Raw genomic sequence first — 16,808 nt, forward strand, 5'->3', positions numbered from 1 at the left:
CGAGACGCAATCGCAGCGGGTCCGTCCTGGTGCCCCGCTTTCCCGTCACACCCAGGGGGTGCGGGATAGGCGCCCTGGCTAACGCCTCCCTGTGGCTTCTTTCAGGTGGGTCTTTTTCGCAAGTCGGGAGTGAAGTCTCGCATCCATGCCCTTCGCCAGATGAACGAAAGCTGCCCCGAGAACGTCAGCTACGAAGATCAGTCCGCGTACGACGTGGCCGACATGGTGAAGCAGTTCTTCCGCGACCTCCCCGAGCCGCTGTTCACCAGCAAGCTCAGCGACACCTTCCTGCACATCTACCAGTGTAAGTGCAGACGGTGAGGGGTGCTCGCGCGCCCGTCCACTTGGGCAAAAAGTAATTCCCCACTGATGACATTTTAATTAGACGAATAATACATGCATTCATAAAGAAATATATAATCCTACTCTCCTCCCCAGAAGTAACCTTTCTTTGAAGGTTGTTATGGAAACCTCCAGGCCATTTTTATGCATTTGAAAATACCTTTTTTGACATCAAAATATTCCTTCTCTCTAGAGCTCTGTGTAAGATCTAAAATGAACTTTCAGTATACTTATAATAAATTTAAAATGAAAAGGAAACAATAGAATTTGCTTTGTATGCATGTCTTTATTCAAACTTATTTAATTTTTTAAAAAATAAGCATTTCCTTGGACTGCAGGAAATTCAAAGTGACATGTATTAAAATGACTAGAAATAAAAAGTGAGAGTATTTTAACACAATGTATTTTACTTGGTGAAAAGTAACCAAACCAAAGGCTTAAGCTTAAGCCACTTAATTTATATTTTCACTTGGAATTTTTTAAGTGACATTAAATCGGTAGTTCTCAGCTAGCCCATAAAATTGAAATAATCATTGAAAATAACAATTGTTAATTAAGTGTATCCTACTAAGGGCAGTTACAATGGGGGATATTGGAAATAAACATATGACTCTTTTCTAGATACCATAATGTTAGGATTATGAATTATTTTGATGGCCTAGGTCCCAATTTCTTGGAAAAACATTTTGCCCATGGACTTTGAGTTTTCAGCAAAATATTTCTGAGATGGATCTTGACATGGAATGGATCCAATTTGAAGAAGATCCCTGCTCTAGAGAATTCTGTACGAAATGTGTTTAAAGAGTCTATAATATTTCAAACCCAGAAAGGATTGTAATCAGTACCACTTGTAAAAACAGATTAAAGTGGCAACGTACTAAATGAATATTATTTAGTCAAAGTGAATAGGTTAGGTTAAATTAATGATATACATTGCTAGAGCCCAAACACAGAGTTCATGTTGTTGCCGTGAGAGATTGAACTGCATTTTTCAGTTAAGCCTCCCTTATGGCTTGGAAGTATGGTTTGGAAGTTTAATCAGTTCTTGGGCTACAGTTGATACTAGTCTAGGGCTAAAGACAGATGATTTCCAAGAGATAAATGCCTTTGGCCCTTTCTGAGACTCACAAGCAAGAAGCTAGATCAAAGCAGGGCTTTATTTTAGCTGAGCAAACATTTACCGAGTGCGGCTTCTGTACGGGGCACCGTGCCGAGCATGGCAGAGCATATGGATGGGTGAGACGCACTCTCTGCTCTTAAGGGTCTTACAACTGAGGGAGATGAGGCATGGACATAAATAACTGCCACATGACGAGGTTGGAGAAATTCCGTAAAAGGTTACAGAGTCCAAGGAGGTTGACATGAGCAATGAGGGCTTGGTGGAGAAAGTGATAGCTGAAGGTGACATATGTGAGGAGCACATTCTGGGGAAGAAAGTAGCACGAGCATGTATCAGCGGAGGGCAGGGTGTTCGTCTGGCTTGCATGTATGGTAAGTGTACAAGGTGACACCAGATGACACTGAAAAATTAGGCTGGGGCCATTCTAGGAAGGACCTTGAGTGTTAGGACAAGGAGTTTAGACTTGATTCATTAAGCATTGGGGAACCCCAGGGTGTTGCTGAGGGACTTACCAGTTACGATGCTCCCAGCTATAAAGACAGAACCAAAAATCCCACAAACTATTGTTTAAACATTTTATTATCTCACATGACAAGGAATCTGGAATTTAATAATTTTGTAGTCGAGTAATTTCACAGCTCAGAGATGCCAGGGCTAAATCAGCTTCTCCTGGCTTTCCCCTGAGGGTCACAATACGATTGCCACAACTCAGGATCATGACATCTTCACAAAATCACATTCAAAGCAAGAAGAGAGTGAAAGCACATCTCCTTGGGCATATGCCTCTTTTTATCAGAAAGGTAAATCTTGGAGAAGCTCCTAGCATTTTTCTTGGTGCCCTTGGCCAGAAGTGATTTACAACTTCTCCGCTAAACCAACCGCTGTGAAAAGAGGAACATGATTACCATGTTTGGTTTAGGCCAGCGTGGATCATTGCTGAGTATGAGGGAGGGGCCAGTTTCCCTGAGTACACTGCAGCCCACACCTGCACAGAACATGAGTTTTCTTAGTGAGGAAGAAGAGGAGAGTGGATATTGAGTAGGTGGCCAACCTTGTGTCTGCCACAAGGGTCAGGTCCGTCAACACTGTGCTCGTGACTCAGGAATCTGTTACAGGGGAACCGTACCAGATGAGAACAGAGGGTCCAGGAGTTAGCACACTAATTGAGACTGGATTACCTGTAGTGACTTCCAGCAGTGAGACTGGAAATAAGATATTCCTGGAAAGACCCTAGAGTCAAAGTTTCCAAGCTGCTCCTGGGCGGAGGGGAACCGTTCCTCCTCCAGCACTCCAGAGCACTTCTGTCACCTCTGCCACTTCTTGAGCTTTCATCAAACGATAAACTCAGATGGAGTGATGGGTAGGTAATGAAAATATTTGAAGCCTACCAGTCTATGGGAGGGAGAAGGATGGAGGGATCCAAGACAACCGTAAGATTTTAATGCTTGATGACTGAGAGAATGTGCAAGGTAGGCCAGGCGCAGTGGCTCATGCCTGTAATCCTAGCTCTCTGGGAGGCCAAGGCGGGAGGATCGCTTGAGCTCAGGAGTTTGAGACCAGCCTGAGCAAGAGCCAGACCCCATCTCTACTAAAAATAGAAAAATTAGCCAGGCATCATGGCACCTGCCTGTAGACCCAACTACTCGGGAGGCTGAGGCAGGAGGATCGCTTGAGCCCAAGAGTTTGAGGTTGCATTGAGCTATGATGATGCTATTGCACTCTACCTAGGATGACAGAGTGAAACTCTGTCTCAAAAAAAAAAAAAAAAAAAGAAAGAAAGAGAGAGAATATGAAAGGTGATGGGGAGAAGGGAGCTGATTTGGGGTAGGGGAGAGAAATGTTCAGAACCCACAGGAGGCTGACTTTGAGGTGCCAACAGCCATGCACATAGTTGAAAATTTTCAATACTTAGAAATGCAGTTCTAGAATAGTCTCCTGAGAGCCAAGAGAGGAGCAGGACCCACAGCAGTGTGGTTTGTAGCAGAAAGGTCAAAGAGGACAGGATCCCAAACAAATGCTGAATTTAGAGATTAATAATTGACGTTCCAAACCATTTTTAGTAGAAAATAATGGACAAAAGGTATTTTCTGAGGGATAAAGGAACAAGTGAATAGAAAGGAAATTGAAACAACATATAGAGGTGACAGGTGACTCTTCAAAAATGATGGCATGGGGGGAAGATGTTGGCGTGGAAGAAACGTTTAGTAATCTAAAGTTAAACAATGTATACACACTAGACAGCTTGCCTGTAGCAGCATATTTAAAAACAGTCCAGTGGCTCCAGCTGAACTTATAACAACTCTCACAAGCTTGCAATCATTAGTAGTATCTGTTTCTGCTTCAGCACAAGCAAGAAAAAAGAAAATGGTTTTGCTGTAGTTTTAACACAGTGGCGCGTCTCTATGAACCCAGGTGTATCTTATGCCAGGACACAGCGGACACGGAGGGGGTGGGTAGGTTTCAGAATGCCGGGTGCATGGTCAGACTTTTCCAGGAATTCGGAGTCGCTGGATGACCAGGGCCAGAAGTGTGGCCAGCCCTGGGATGGCAGATCCTCCTACATGACGACAGGGAAGGACAAGAGAGCCCACCATCGCCAGCCCACAGGACCCGTGGCCACCCAGGGCCCCAGCAGGAGGTCACACATAAGCCCCTCTAAAGCTGCAAGCTCCAAATATGCCTTTATCATGCACCTCAGTAGTAAATATCTGAGTGTGTATTTATTTCTAATAATATAAACGTACCGTGATATACTATGATATACAGTACACAGTATGAAGCACACCCAATCGGTACCTTTAATGGATGAGAGAAAATGTAAACACAATAGCAAGTTCTACTGTTGTCTTCCCACAACTCAAGCAATTCCCACGCCCGATGGGAGTACCGACACCCTACTGTGGAGACCGCTGCTCCAGAACGTGGCATTTTAAGAGAGACAACAGCATTAACCGAAGGGAGCTCCCCCGACTGTCTCTTTCAAAAGAGTGAGAGGACTGAGGGCAGGGCCTCGGACCTAAATGATCATTAAATAAACATAGCTGTGCAGGAAGGGCAGCAAAACGCAGCACCTAACACCCATTTGCTGTGATTTTTCCATTCAGTTCACCTCACAGTGTTGGGACCAATTCCCTTTCAAGCCTGCATAACCAACGCCAGCTACCACCACCCTCAAGGGGAAGGGGGCTGAGCAGGGCCCGTTACCTTAGGGAGCTGGTTCCTCTTCCCCAGGCATAACCTCAATTTCCATAACCCCCAAGATTACGGAGCAGGTGACACCGGGTCTCTGGGTGAAATCAACAGCATGCATCCTCCAAACCAAACCCTGGTGACTAGTAGGAAAGAGGAAGAGGTACCAGACCTCCCCTCGAGGAGCTGACCCTTTAGGTGTGAGGCCAGAGGACCAGCCAGCCCCACCCACTCATGGTTAACTGTGCCTGCCCGGCGTCCTGAGAGGAGCTTCCCACGCTGTCCAGCAGGGAGGGTGGCAGGAGGAAAGCCAGGGTGACAGAACCCTGGTCAGTCGCCAACCTCAGCCAGAACAGGAAGGGTTCAGAAGGCAGATGAGCAGGTTGTCGCTCAATGTATGAACTGCCAGGACGGTGGTGGCCCTTCCTGAGTCCCGCCTGGGCATCCAGACCGTGGTTCTGGAATGCAGCTGCTGGGGCTGGGGCTCAGCTGTGCCTCGCCCTAGCCACCAGGCCTGCGCTGTCACTTTTCTGGGCTGTTAGCTGCGGCTCTGGTGGTGGTGACTGAAGTCTCTTGAGTGTGTCTTCACATCAGGAAGGTGGAGCCTGCGCACTCTCTCCCCGCAGGCTCTTCCTGTGACTGTCCCTCCAATGACCTGCCACCCGCTTTTCCTCAGACGTCCCCAAGGAGCAGCGGCTGCAGGCCGTGCAGGCCGCCATCCTGCTGTTGGCTGACGAGAACAGGGAGGCCCTGCAGACACTCTTGTGCTTCCTGAACGACGTCGTCAACTTGGTGGAAGAGAATCAGATGACGCCCATGAACCTGGCCGTGTGTCTGGCCCCCTCCCTTTTTCATCTTAATTTATTGAAGAAAGAAAGCTCTCCAAGGTGGGTTTTTCTCAGCATCGTAGTAATCCCAAACCAGGCATCCCACAGTTGTTAGAATGAATGAATAAATGAAACATTTTGTTTCAACTTCAGGATTGTCAGCCCTCATTTCGTGAGCAGAAAGTGTTCCGAGGCACTAATTCATGGGGCTCAGCTTCAGGGAATGATCAAAGTAGCCTTGAAAAATGTCGATGGTGATCCAGAAAGCCGGAGGAGTTTTGTTTTGTTTTGTTCTGTTTGGTTTGTGTGAGTGGGAAGGAGGAAAAAACTACACAAAGTGGTATTTTACAATCTTGAATAAAAAGGCTATACATCAATATAAGACCAAAGCACAGGAGCTTGCAGTGAAGTAGTTTCAAACTTTGGAAAAACAGATTAATTTCTCCCCCTACGGTTCTTCCTGCCCTTATATTTTTCCAAGATTTTTTTTTTTTCTTGCTGTGACCTGACAGACTGTTAGCCTGATTTGGAATATCTAAGATGTGTGGTCATTGTTTTTTACTTGGAAATGGGACAGCCGGGGATCTGGCTAGCATCTGGGTATGAATGGAAAACAAAAGGGATGAGCTCGGTATTGTGACAAGCTCTTTGGTGTGGGATCCGTCAGCACACTCACATTCAATTACAGAGTCATACAGAAGAAATATGCCACGGGGAAGCCAGATCAAAAGGACCTCAACGAGAACCTGGCCGCCGCGCAGGGGCTGGCGCACATGATCATGGAATGCGACAGACTTTTTGAGGTGAGCAAAAGGCTCTAAACCGCCTCCCTTGTAGCTCTTGGAACTAGATGAGACGCTGGCGATGGTTGCTCCATTTCTGGTTTCTGTCTGTTTGTTCCTGACTCTATATTGACAATGGTACGCTCTATAGCTCCGGTCTTTACCTCTAAGAAATGTGAGGAGCTAGCCAGCTATACAGTCGAGGCTTTGATAAAGACACTGGGGCTTACCATACTGACGGTTTTCATGCAAGCAGTTGTAGCACCTGGCATTGTCAGGTTCAAGGCCAGTCAGCCAATTATGTTACATTTGATTTTACCTCGGGACTTGATTAGGTTGAGCATCTGTGCGAGAGTGTGTGTGATATTGAACAATCCTTGTGGCTAAGAATCAATGACAGCTTATGAATCCAGCCACAGGTATGCCAAAGAAGCAAGCGAACCAGACGGCTGGCATACCGTTTGTGGTAAAGCTGGCATTTGTCAATGGGAGAAGTGTGCTAAAAAGGTAAAGCTATTCCTAAGTCATATTTGATGTTTCCCTTAGCAAGTCTATATGCTTCGAGTCTACTCGCAGTGGGTAAAGTTGTCTGAGCCCACATTCTGCCAAACAATACAAAGACATTGAAAGTAAAATGAAAGGGAAATAGAAAGAACGAATGGGAAGTCATTGCAATGTTTTGAATGACAAATATAGTCTCAGAAACATATTTGTATGTCCTGACTTCAGGAAGGCCCCTCCTGGCCTTGGCACTGATCGTAGAAAAACATCTCCATCCCTGCGGCCCTCGGCCCGTTGCTCAGACCATGGTTGTTAGTGGAACGACTTCGCTTTCTCTATTAGTCTCAGCATTTTTGTCTCAATGTGTGGCTCTTTCTTGCGTCTGTTGGTCCAGGTCCCACACGAGATGGTGGCCCAGTCCCGTAACTCATACATGGAAGCAGAGATCCATGTGCCATCTCTGGAAGACCTGGGGGCACAGCTGGAGGAGAGTGGGGCGACTTTCCACACGTACCTGGAGCATCTCATCCAGGGCCTCCAGAAGGAAGCCAAGGAGAAGTTCAAAGGATGGGTCGTGTGCTCCAGCATGGACAATACAGACCTTGCTTTCAAAAAGGTAACCTCGGGGGTTGGAAAAAAATGACCTTCACAAAGTCACATCTAGCAACCAGGAATTTATTCTAACTTTTAAAATGCCTGCTGTGTCCACAGGGCTTGGCACACACGTGGACAGTTAGGGCACATGTACCTTTCAAAGACCCTAGAGATCACTCAGCCACCTAGTTGCATATAACCAGAGTGCTGACCGCACGGCCAGATGGCTGGGTCCCAGTCCTGTCTGCCCCTTCGCTGTGTCACACACCTTCCTGTGCCTCAGTTTCCTCATTTGCAAAGTGAACACTGTAAGAGAACCACTATCAGAGAAAGGCCATTTACAAATCAGATGGGTTAGAATGGTGCCTGCCACACGGTAAGCACCATGTGTGTTGGTGGTTATTATTTTTATCATCATTACTCTTTTAAGCTTAAGGATTACACTTTTTAAGTGTTAAACCTGAGGTGTGCAGCATTGCCCTTTCAATACGCATCATCAGTGATGGTGCTTGAGCGCCTGGCAAAGTGTGGTAGGTGCTTGTTCGACCCCATGGCCACTTCAGCTTCTGATGGTGTCTTTCCGCAGGTGGGTGACGGGAACCCGCTGAAGCTGTGGAAGGCTTCTGTGGAAGTGGAAGCTCCCCCCTCGGTGGTCCTGAACCGCGTGCTGAGAGAGCGTCACCTGTGGGATGAGGACTTTGTGCAGTGGAAGGTCGTGGAAACCCTGGACAGACAAACCGAAATCTACCAGTACGTGTTGAACAGCATGGCCCCCCAGCCTTCCAGAGACTTCGTGGTTCTCAGGTAAGCCCACCCCCAGGGTTTATGACAGTCTGTTCCAAAAGCAGCTGAGAACTCTGGAGAGCACTGCTGGAGTTCTGCCTCCTAAGTCCAGCTTGCACGGGGACACCGGGCAGACCCGTCCTCGTTTCCCTCAGTGTAGCCTGACTGCGCTGCATGTTATGGCCAACTTCTGCTGCCTTCGCCCCGGTGACAGCTCTGCCCGGGCCCTCGTGTGGCCCCTGTCCTGGTGGGGCACACAGTTTATTAGGCCATAAATAGTGCTTGTTTCCTCAGAACAGAGGTCCAAGAATCGCTGCTGTTTGTCCAGTCGCACTTTCAGCCAAATTACGCAAATTGAATCTGACTGGCTCTTCTCCTGATTTTGCCCTTCTCCCCCGGGAAAGCAAGTCTTCAGTTTGTGTAACTTTCAAGACTTGGAGTACGTATAACTTCGAAACTCATCTGTGTACCTTCGAATGTTCGTAACTAATCACCCTGCTTGGAAACCTGAAGGTCCAGCTATGCTGAGACGCTTGGACATAGAGTCAGATTTCAGGACCTGTCAGGGCGTGCCGAGTCTTGCATCTGCCGTCAAAATATTGATTGATTTGTGGGTTGCGTTCCAGACCTCTGCCCTCTGGGCTTGGAGTGGGGTGCTCGGCTGACAACAGGAAGTTTGCACAGTACAAATGCACTATTGCATCGGCAAGAACAGGGATCGAGGATACTAAAGAACTCAAATAAAATGTAATTAGGTCAATATATCTTTTTTTTATTGAAAACCTTGGCAAACGTTGTCTCATCTCACCGATCAGCCGTGTAAAAGGAACCACTAAGGAAATTCCCAAGTGTATATTTAGAAGAGTTTCTTTATGAAACTAGTTTTGATGGCAAACTAAAGGTTACTTTTCACATGGGCTCTTTATGCCTCTGGAATTGGTCCTTGCAACCTTGACTTTTAAAGGTCAGTTTTCCGTAAATATATGTGTTTATCTCAGCATCCTTGGGATCCTGGTGGAGAATGTGGGCTTTTAGAAGGGCGGCCTATTACCTCCATTATTGGGACATTAGTCGTCCTGTGGAGGTAACCTTCACACCTTCACTCGCACAGAAAATTGAACAGTTGAACAGTTCTTGCAGGATGGCAGCCACAGGGCTGGAGCCATGACGTAGTGTGTCTCTTCCCTCCCTCCAGAGGAGCCTGAGGGCTGGAGGCTGTGCATGGAACCCCCCTCCTTCCATCCTCCCAGCTGTCCCCCCAGCCTGCTGGTTATCAGTGTGACATTCCATCACTGCCTTGTGCCAGACACTGTCATAGGCTCTGGAGGTACAGCAGTGAATGCAACAAACCTCTCTCCTGCTCTCCTGGGGTTTATATTTTATTGGGGAGAGAAAGTCAATACATCGTAAAGGGGGGTGGGCTTACTTATCCTGGGGGAAACAAGTGAGATAGGGACACAGTAGGGAGTGGCATTTAGATATAATAGTCAGGGCTGAGTCTCGCCGCACAGATATTTGATCCAAGACTTGAGAAGGTGCGTGAACCACGAGGCCCCCCCAGAGGGCTAACAGTGAACCAGCCCTGGTTCCTGCCAACAAGAATTCCTCATGTGTGTGATGAGAGGAGGTGGAGAGTGACAGCTATGGTGAGGAAGTCACGGGGTTGAGATGCGTCCTGTTTCAGAACGTCCCCATCTAGGCTGGCTGTATGCGGCCTGTCACCTTTCAGGGTTGCCATGTTGCTCTCTCATTTTATATCCATCTCTAGCTCCTCAGGAGCTTCCAGCGAGAGTTACTGCAGATTTTCCCATTTTATCCCCACAAATCTTTACAACTTTCAGCCTTCACGATTTATCGCACCATCATGCAGGGAAAGAAGGTGGTCGCAGCCATGGGGAAGTTGCTGAGCACCTGTGCAGGGCTGGGTCATCCCCACGCTCTTGTCGGGCATGTGTGGCATTTTCTCTTCCTGGTGTGGTAGGACGTGGTGAAGTCATGACGGAGACGACTAGGAGAGGGAATAGGATTTGTGCAGTAACAGGAATTCTAATAATACAGTCTGTTATTATAGATCCCTGGGTAGACAGGGAAGTTGGAGGTGGCCACACAGACACTCTCACGGCTCCTGACTCCCGTCCACTTGCGGATAGTGCACAGTGGTAGACAGCTCTTCTCTACACTGAACTGAAAGGTGCTTTCCTGCTCCTCTGCCTTTTGGAGTCAAAGCAACCATGTTTATCTCATCTACCATGCAAGAGACACTCAAGTATTTGAAGATAATTAGCAGGTCCACGTATGTTTTGTTTTCTTCAAGCTAAGCATCACTGGTTCACTTGCCCTTGAAGACTTGGATTGAGCATCACCTCCTCCAGGAAGCCTTCCCAGATGCCTCCCTCAGGACCCTCACGTGATCCCAGAGCCCACTGTGCATAGCCTTATCACTGCACTAACCACAGTGTTTTTAGAATTCTTTTGAGAGTTGTCAGTTCTTCCCCCTAGGCTGTGTGTATCTCTGTGTCCTTGGTGGCTTCTCAGAGCCTGGCTCATCTATGTGCTTACTAGGTGTCTGCTAAATGAATTGACTGAGCAAGTCCTAATTCCTAAACTGTAAAATCACCTCTTCCATAATAGGCAGGAGCCTCCGCAGCAGAGCAGGGCCCCGGTTTGGAGTTCCAAATGCAGCTCTGAAAGCTGCAAGCATTTCTGGCCTCTGAGTCCGAGAGCTGAGATCCTGCTTTGAACTACGCTGTATAAACTTTACAGAAGCTTATGGAAACCATTAGCTTAGTCCAAGTAACTGGCACTGGAATTCGAGCCCAGGTTTTTGACGGGAAAATATTAGTGTGAACCTTAGCTCTGTGTTCACGTTTTTCTTTCTCTCTCAGCCATAACTCTGAGGTGCGGGCTGTTTTGCTACAGGACCTGGAAGACTGATTTGCCCAAAGGAACATGCACCCTGGTGTCCCTCTCCGTGGAGCACGAGGAGGCCCCGCTGCTGGGTGGCGTGCGTGCCGTGGTGATGGAGTCCCAGTACTTGATAGAGCCGTGTGGCTCTGGCAAGTCGAGACTGACGCACATCTGCAGGACAGACCTGAAGTAAGTGCGGATGCCCAGCACGGCGGGCGCGGGTCTCCAGGTCTCGGCCCTTTCTCCAGGCCCCGTGTGTCACCCTGATTGCTTATTTCACTATACTTTTCTCCTTGCTGCCATGAGCATGCTTCCATACCTGCTTACATATGCCTCCCCTCTCCCTCTCCCGCTTTCCTAAAATTCAGGCATTTTTCCTGCAGCCTCTTTGCTTTGCTTATTTTCTGTTTTATGCCTGGTTGTGTGTCTGTGTTTCTCCCACGAAACACACACGATAAATACAGCCCGGCACAGAGTAGATGCTCAGTGAATCTGAGTTCCCTTCTTGGGCTTCTTTAATGCCTTTCCCCTTTTGCAGCCCCCTCTAGTTGCCCTTCTTTGACAAGAAACTAACTTAACCCATTCAAGGCATTCATGATGTTAAACCAAGTTCTTGGTCTGAGTAGATATAAATTGAGTTTTCTCAGTAAATAGTAGCTTCAGTTCAAACAAATCTTCCCATTTTACCCCAAGGAGTTGGTACAGGGGTGGGGAATCTTTTCACGCTGGAAGGCTGCATTAATTTAGCTGTAAACAAATAAGGCTACATTCAAGAAACTTCAATCAGATATACTTAAAGTGTGCATTATTTTGTAAAAATCTAACTACTATATGTAATAATTTCAAAAAATGAAAAATATTTGTGACTATCTGTTCTTGCAGAGATAAAATTTTGACTAACACCTGTCCCTGCAATAGCCAACACATGTTGGAATGATACAGCAAATCCACACTGAATACCTCATTCTTTAACTCTAGCATATTATAAAACTGATGATGCCATGTGGCATTTGCACTAATATAGTCAACAATACTTATAACTTGTTGCGAAGTGTCTCTTAAAATAGTAGCTTTAGCACAGAGATTTTGCTGATGCAAGATACAATGAAAAGAAATGAGAGCATCTGGATCTGTTAATAATTTTTTTGTCTGTGCCATAAACCCTTCATGTTTTCCTGTCATGGAAAGTGCACCGTCTGTACATACATTCACTAATTTTACCAAATTCAGTCCAACTTCATGACATTTTTCTTGAAAGTTGTTGAAGATAAACAACATGTTCTGGTTGCAAGAGTGCCCAAACCAAGTAACTCTTCGTAGCAAAGAAAATCTTCTGTTGTGACCTCAATGAAGTATAAAACCAGTGCTGAGTCTGTAGTATCAATTGATTCATCCAAAACGATTGAATAATACATATTTTCCTTTTGAAGTATTGCATGAAGCTGTTCTGTTAAGTTAAAGGCTAATTCTTACCGCTGATCAGTTATGGTTCTCCTTGAAGGAAACAGTTATTTGTACTTTGAAACGTTACCAGGGTCTAACATCCTACAACTTCGACGATACATTCTTTCACAATTTCTACATCACTGAATGGCTTCCTCCCCACCCCACCCCCAGCATATAAGCTACTTTATAAATTACTTCATTGGCATTATTTCTGAGTCGTTTTGCTGCTTGAAAGAATTGTCTTTGCTTTTGCTTTTCCTCTTTTAATTTCTGCGGTACAACCTTTCATGTGTCTCTCTAATTTAAAATATCTGTGGTCCTTATGAGTGTTATAATGCTGATGAACATTGAATTTCTTTAATGTTGATACTGCAGTATCACAAAGCAAGCAAATCATCTTGTCTTTAGCAGAAACAAGATAATATTGCAATTCCCAATCCCCATTAAAAAATATGTTTCCTTCCTTCAGCATTCTCTTGATCTTCTTTGACATGATGGGCTGGTAAACAGACAGAATTAAAAAATACTGTCAAGCTGTTTAACTATTCACAAATTCCACTTCAAACAGAAACACAGTGCACTGTTGTCAAAAGCTGGTGACAGACTGGCATACTCGACCCCCATAGACTCCTGCCAGCCAGCCTCGTACAGTAGTGGCACCAGTCAGGCAGGAGAAGTTAGAACTAAAGCATGAGCGTAGCAGCCGTCAATTTAGCCCTTATGGCTTACGAATGTTCTCATTGTGCTGGTCAATCTGGGAGGATTATTTCACTGAAACTTATTTTATTCTATTGTATTTTAAATACATTCATTTAAAAAATAAAATATAAAAGATGAACAAAATGTATTAATAAAAATGAAAGAATTTATTCTGTAAAATTTGGATTCAAGCAAAAGGATGCACTTAAGGACCAAGAAGGTCACATATGGCCTTAAGGCCACAGGGTCCCCATCCCTGGCCGATGAATACTGAACAGACAGAGTGAACCCTGGACAGCCAAGACATGTTCGAGGCACCTGATGGCACAATGAGGTCCTCCGGAACTCGAGGCGGCGAGTGCACCCATCATCACGGCCCAGGGACAGCCCTGTCTGCCACGACACATTGCTGTGATTGGGGAAAACATGTTCCCACTTCGTTTCTGCTTTCTCTCCCTGCAGAGGCCGCTCCCCCGAATGGTACAGCAAAGGCTTTGGACATCTGTGTGCAGCGGAAGTTGCCAGGATTAGAAACTCTTTCCAGCCCCTCATTGCTGAGGGTCCAGAAACCAAAATCTGAGTTTCCCCCAGTGTGACCTCAAACTCAGGGAAGAGGAAGCTACAGCGAATGCTCGTGGCAGAGAGTGTGCGAGAACAAGACGAAGAGGAACTGACGGACGTGGTTAATGCTTAAAAATGGAAAGGTTGAGAAGTCAGGATGTTGAAGATGCAAGAATTTCTGAGAACTTTCCTAGCCTTCCTGGAGATGGCTATATCCCTACTAATATATTTTTAAAAATCTGAACATTTATCTATATTACTTAAAATTAAATGGATTATTCCTTGTGCATTGCCTAATTTGCTATTTAAAGGCTTCTAAGAAGCATATTCTTAACTGTAAATAAATATGTATAGCATATGTACATATGTGTGCATATCTCCATCTTTACTGTATATATGTAAAATACTGATTTTATATAGAATTGAGTGTTTTGAAAAGGACCTTGTCTGACTCGGGGAGTCCTTTCCTCACATTGTTCTATCCAGGTGGCTCTGGGCCCGGTCTTCCCATTGTCCTCTAAGCTGCACAGAACCTGCTGCTAATACCGAGGTGTGAAAATGCCCTGACGTCTAACCAAAGATTTGCTAACCAAAGGAAAATGCCATTAAAAGGTTCTTATGTGTCGACAATTTGTTTCTGTTACTCAAAACCTGAGAGTAGAGTGTTGGGAGAAAGCCAGGGAAACAATATTTACTTCTCTTTAAAGCAAAGCAGTAGGTGAGAAGTCAACACCAAATTCAAGGCTAGATTACGAGTTGCCCAGCCAGGTGCAATTGCAGTGAGATATCAGACCTCGGTGGACCCCTGGAGTCAGCAACAGCAGCTGAAGCAGAAGTGGTCTTTCCCCCAGCAGAGCTGAAGATAATAGCCTTTACATATTCACAGCCAAAGGGAGCCTCTGTGTTGTCCCAAGTTTTCATAAACACATTTCATAATGTTGTTAACTGTCATTCTATTTGACCAGTGGCCCATTTGGTCACAGTTAATTGGCGTTTTCTTACCAATGTGTTGCACTGAATTTAAGTCTGGACACCACACAAAGGGAGGTCATTCAATTCAAGAGTCTGGACCATCCATCACAGCTTCAGGGAATTCATATTTTGCTATGTATTATGCTCTTAAAATATAATTCATTGAAGTTTTGCAATTTGAAAGACAGGGTTTTTAACTAACGTAAGACCAAAACTATGTTCTTTAATTAGTTTTAGAAAATGTAATCAGGTTTATTAATTCCATGTTTCTTCCTTAGCGATTTCAGGCTACCTATGCATTTGACCCAGCCTTATTTATTATTGTACAGACTAAGCAAATTGACTCTCCTTAACCCATTGCTGTTGAATTTAAGTTGTTTTCTTATGTTTCAACAACTGTAGAGAGAAGGATAACTTATTGCGTTTGGTTTCAGGGAGAGAGGTTTTTTATGGTTGTCCATAACAGTTTGGTATCTGATTTAGCAACTGATGTTGGAGGAAAAATAGAAAAACAAAGGAGCGTCTTCAGGTATTTTTTTGTATCATATGCATTTATGTACTATTTTCTGTTATTAGCGATGTGCAATTATTTCATCGAGAAGAATAAAAAAGCTATGTTTGAGTCTGGTATGGTGCGAGAAAAATCATACTGTTTGAATTATGACCTAGGAATTTTTCATTCTCATGTCTACCTTAGAGGGTGGCAGCAAATCCGTAGTTTACCATTTGGGCAATGCTCTGTGAGCAAAACAAATTCACTTCTGCCATAGCTTCTTAAATTTAACCACATATGCTGGATTACTTTATATACACCCACAAGATTTAGTGAAGTTTAATCTAGCTAAACACTGGTCCTGCCCCAGAGATGGGACCCTACATGTTTGGAGAGTATGATAGGCACACAAGGATGAATGGCATTGTATCACCCAAAGCAGCACTTCTCCAAGTTTAACTTTCACATGCACCAAATTACCCCAGGGTTCTTGTTAGAATTCAGCCTTTATTCAGGCAGTCTGAGGTGGGCCTGAGATCCTGCATTTCTAATGAGCCTCAGGAAAGCCCATGCTGCTGGCCAGAAAACCACACTCTGAGAAACAGGGATCTATAGGATTCTTAAAATAAAAACAAATATGATTGTATTTCTGACTCCCTCCTCTTCAAATTACCTGACTTTTTAAATTTTTATGCACATACTAATCGCATCACTGCTGCATAACAACACAGTGCATCTTTAACAGAAGGAAAAGGGAAAATAAGGAGAAAAAAGATGCATCAAGTTTATTTGTCATACCACAGTATTTTATTCATTGTTATCTTGCCAATGGAAATAAAGTATAATATTGCATTTAAATATTATATTTATACCTCATGTATTTTTTTTACCTCATTTGTTGGTATCAATCATTAATTGTAAATAAATAATTGCCAAGGCAAATAAATTTTATATATATTAAATATTTCCTATTTTCTAAAAAATAGATGTTGATTTTCATGATTCATCCTATGAGTGGAAAACCTGTTTCCTGAGGAAGATCTCTCTCTAGGATAGCTTGTCATGACCTTGACTCCTTGGTACCGTCTGTAGTCGATACTGTCTTCAAATACAAGGATCTTGTCATCAATAGACCCTCACTACCAGCCTAGCTACCTTAACCTGGGTCTAAGGGATTAAAATGATGGGCAGGGATTTTGGGTTTGTTTTTTTGTTTGTTTGTTTTTTTATATTTTATAGTTCTTAAATCTGAAAGTTATAAAAGCACATTTATAGCATGTTTTTTTCCAAAGATTTAGTGAACGCGTTAGCCACATTTTATTTTTGTTGAGTGGACAAGAAATGGAGATTTGAGGAGATGACTTACAGCTGCACCACTAAACCATACAAAGTAGCCACAAATGACTGCACCTCTTCCCTTCCATCCCGGTACTTGTTCTCTCTGGGCTTTACTTCTAAAACACAGCAAAGATAACCCCTAACTAAATAAGCAGGAGCTCCCACACATTCTCAGCTACAGGCTTCAAAAACCACAGCAGCCCAGAAGATGATCTGCTCCCATAAAATTATCCCAACTCTGCTCTCTGCTCTTC

The 16,808-nt window shown here is 44.6% G+C and overlaps 1 protein-coding gene across 4 annotated transcripts in view; it reads left to right on the plus strand.

The window, feature by feature from the left end:
* Positions 1–16,199, plus strand: part of STARD13 (StAR related lipid transfer domain containing 13) — a 218,140-nt gene extending 201,941 nt beyond the window's left edge. For 3 of the 4 annotated variants that reach the window (XM_069467357.1, XM_069467356.1, XM_069467358.1), the window contains exons 8-14: positions 106–304; positions 5,328–5,538; positions 6,167–6,281; positions 7,156–7,377; positions 7,942–8,159; positions 11,058–11,234; positions 13,653–16,199. In XM_069467357.1, the coding sequence (XP_069323458.1) occupies positions 106–304; positions 5,328–5,538; positions 6,167–6,281; positions 7,156–7,377; positions 7,942–8,159; positions 11,058–11,234; positions 13,653–13,770 (1,260 nt within the window). In that variant the 3' untranslated portion in view covers positions 13,771–16,199. Of the gene's footprint in view, positions 1–105; positions 811–5,327; positions 5,539–6,166; positions 6,282–7,155; positions 7,378–7,941; positions 8,160–11,057; positions 11,235–13,652 lie in introns of those variants that run through there. The other variant, XM_069467359.1, reaches the window with a different exon arrangement.
* Positions 16,200–16,808: the final 609 nt, after the last annotated feature.

This window comes from Eulemur rufifrons, chromosome 4 (assembly GCF_041146395.1).
Source record: "Eulemur rufifrons isolate Redbay chromosome 4, OSU_ERuf_1, whole genome shotgun sequence".
In the NCBI taxonomy this organism is placed as follows: Eukaryota; Metazoa; Chordata; class Mammalia; order Primates; family Lemuridae; genus Eulemur; species Eulemur rufifrons.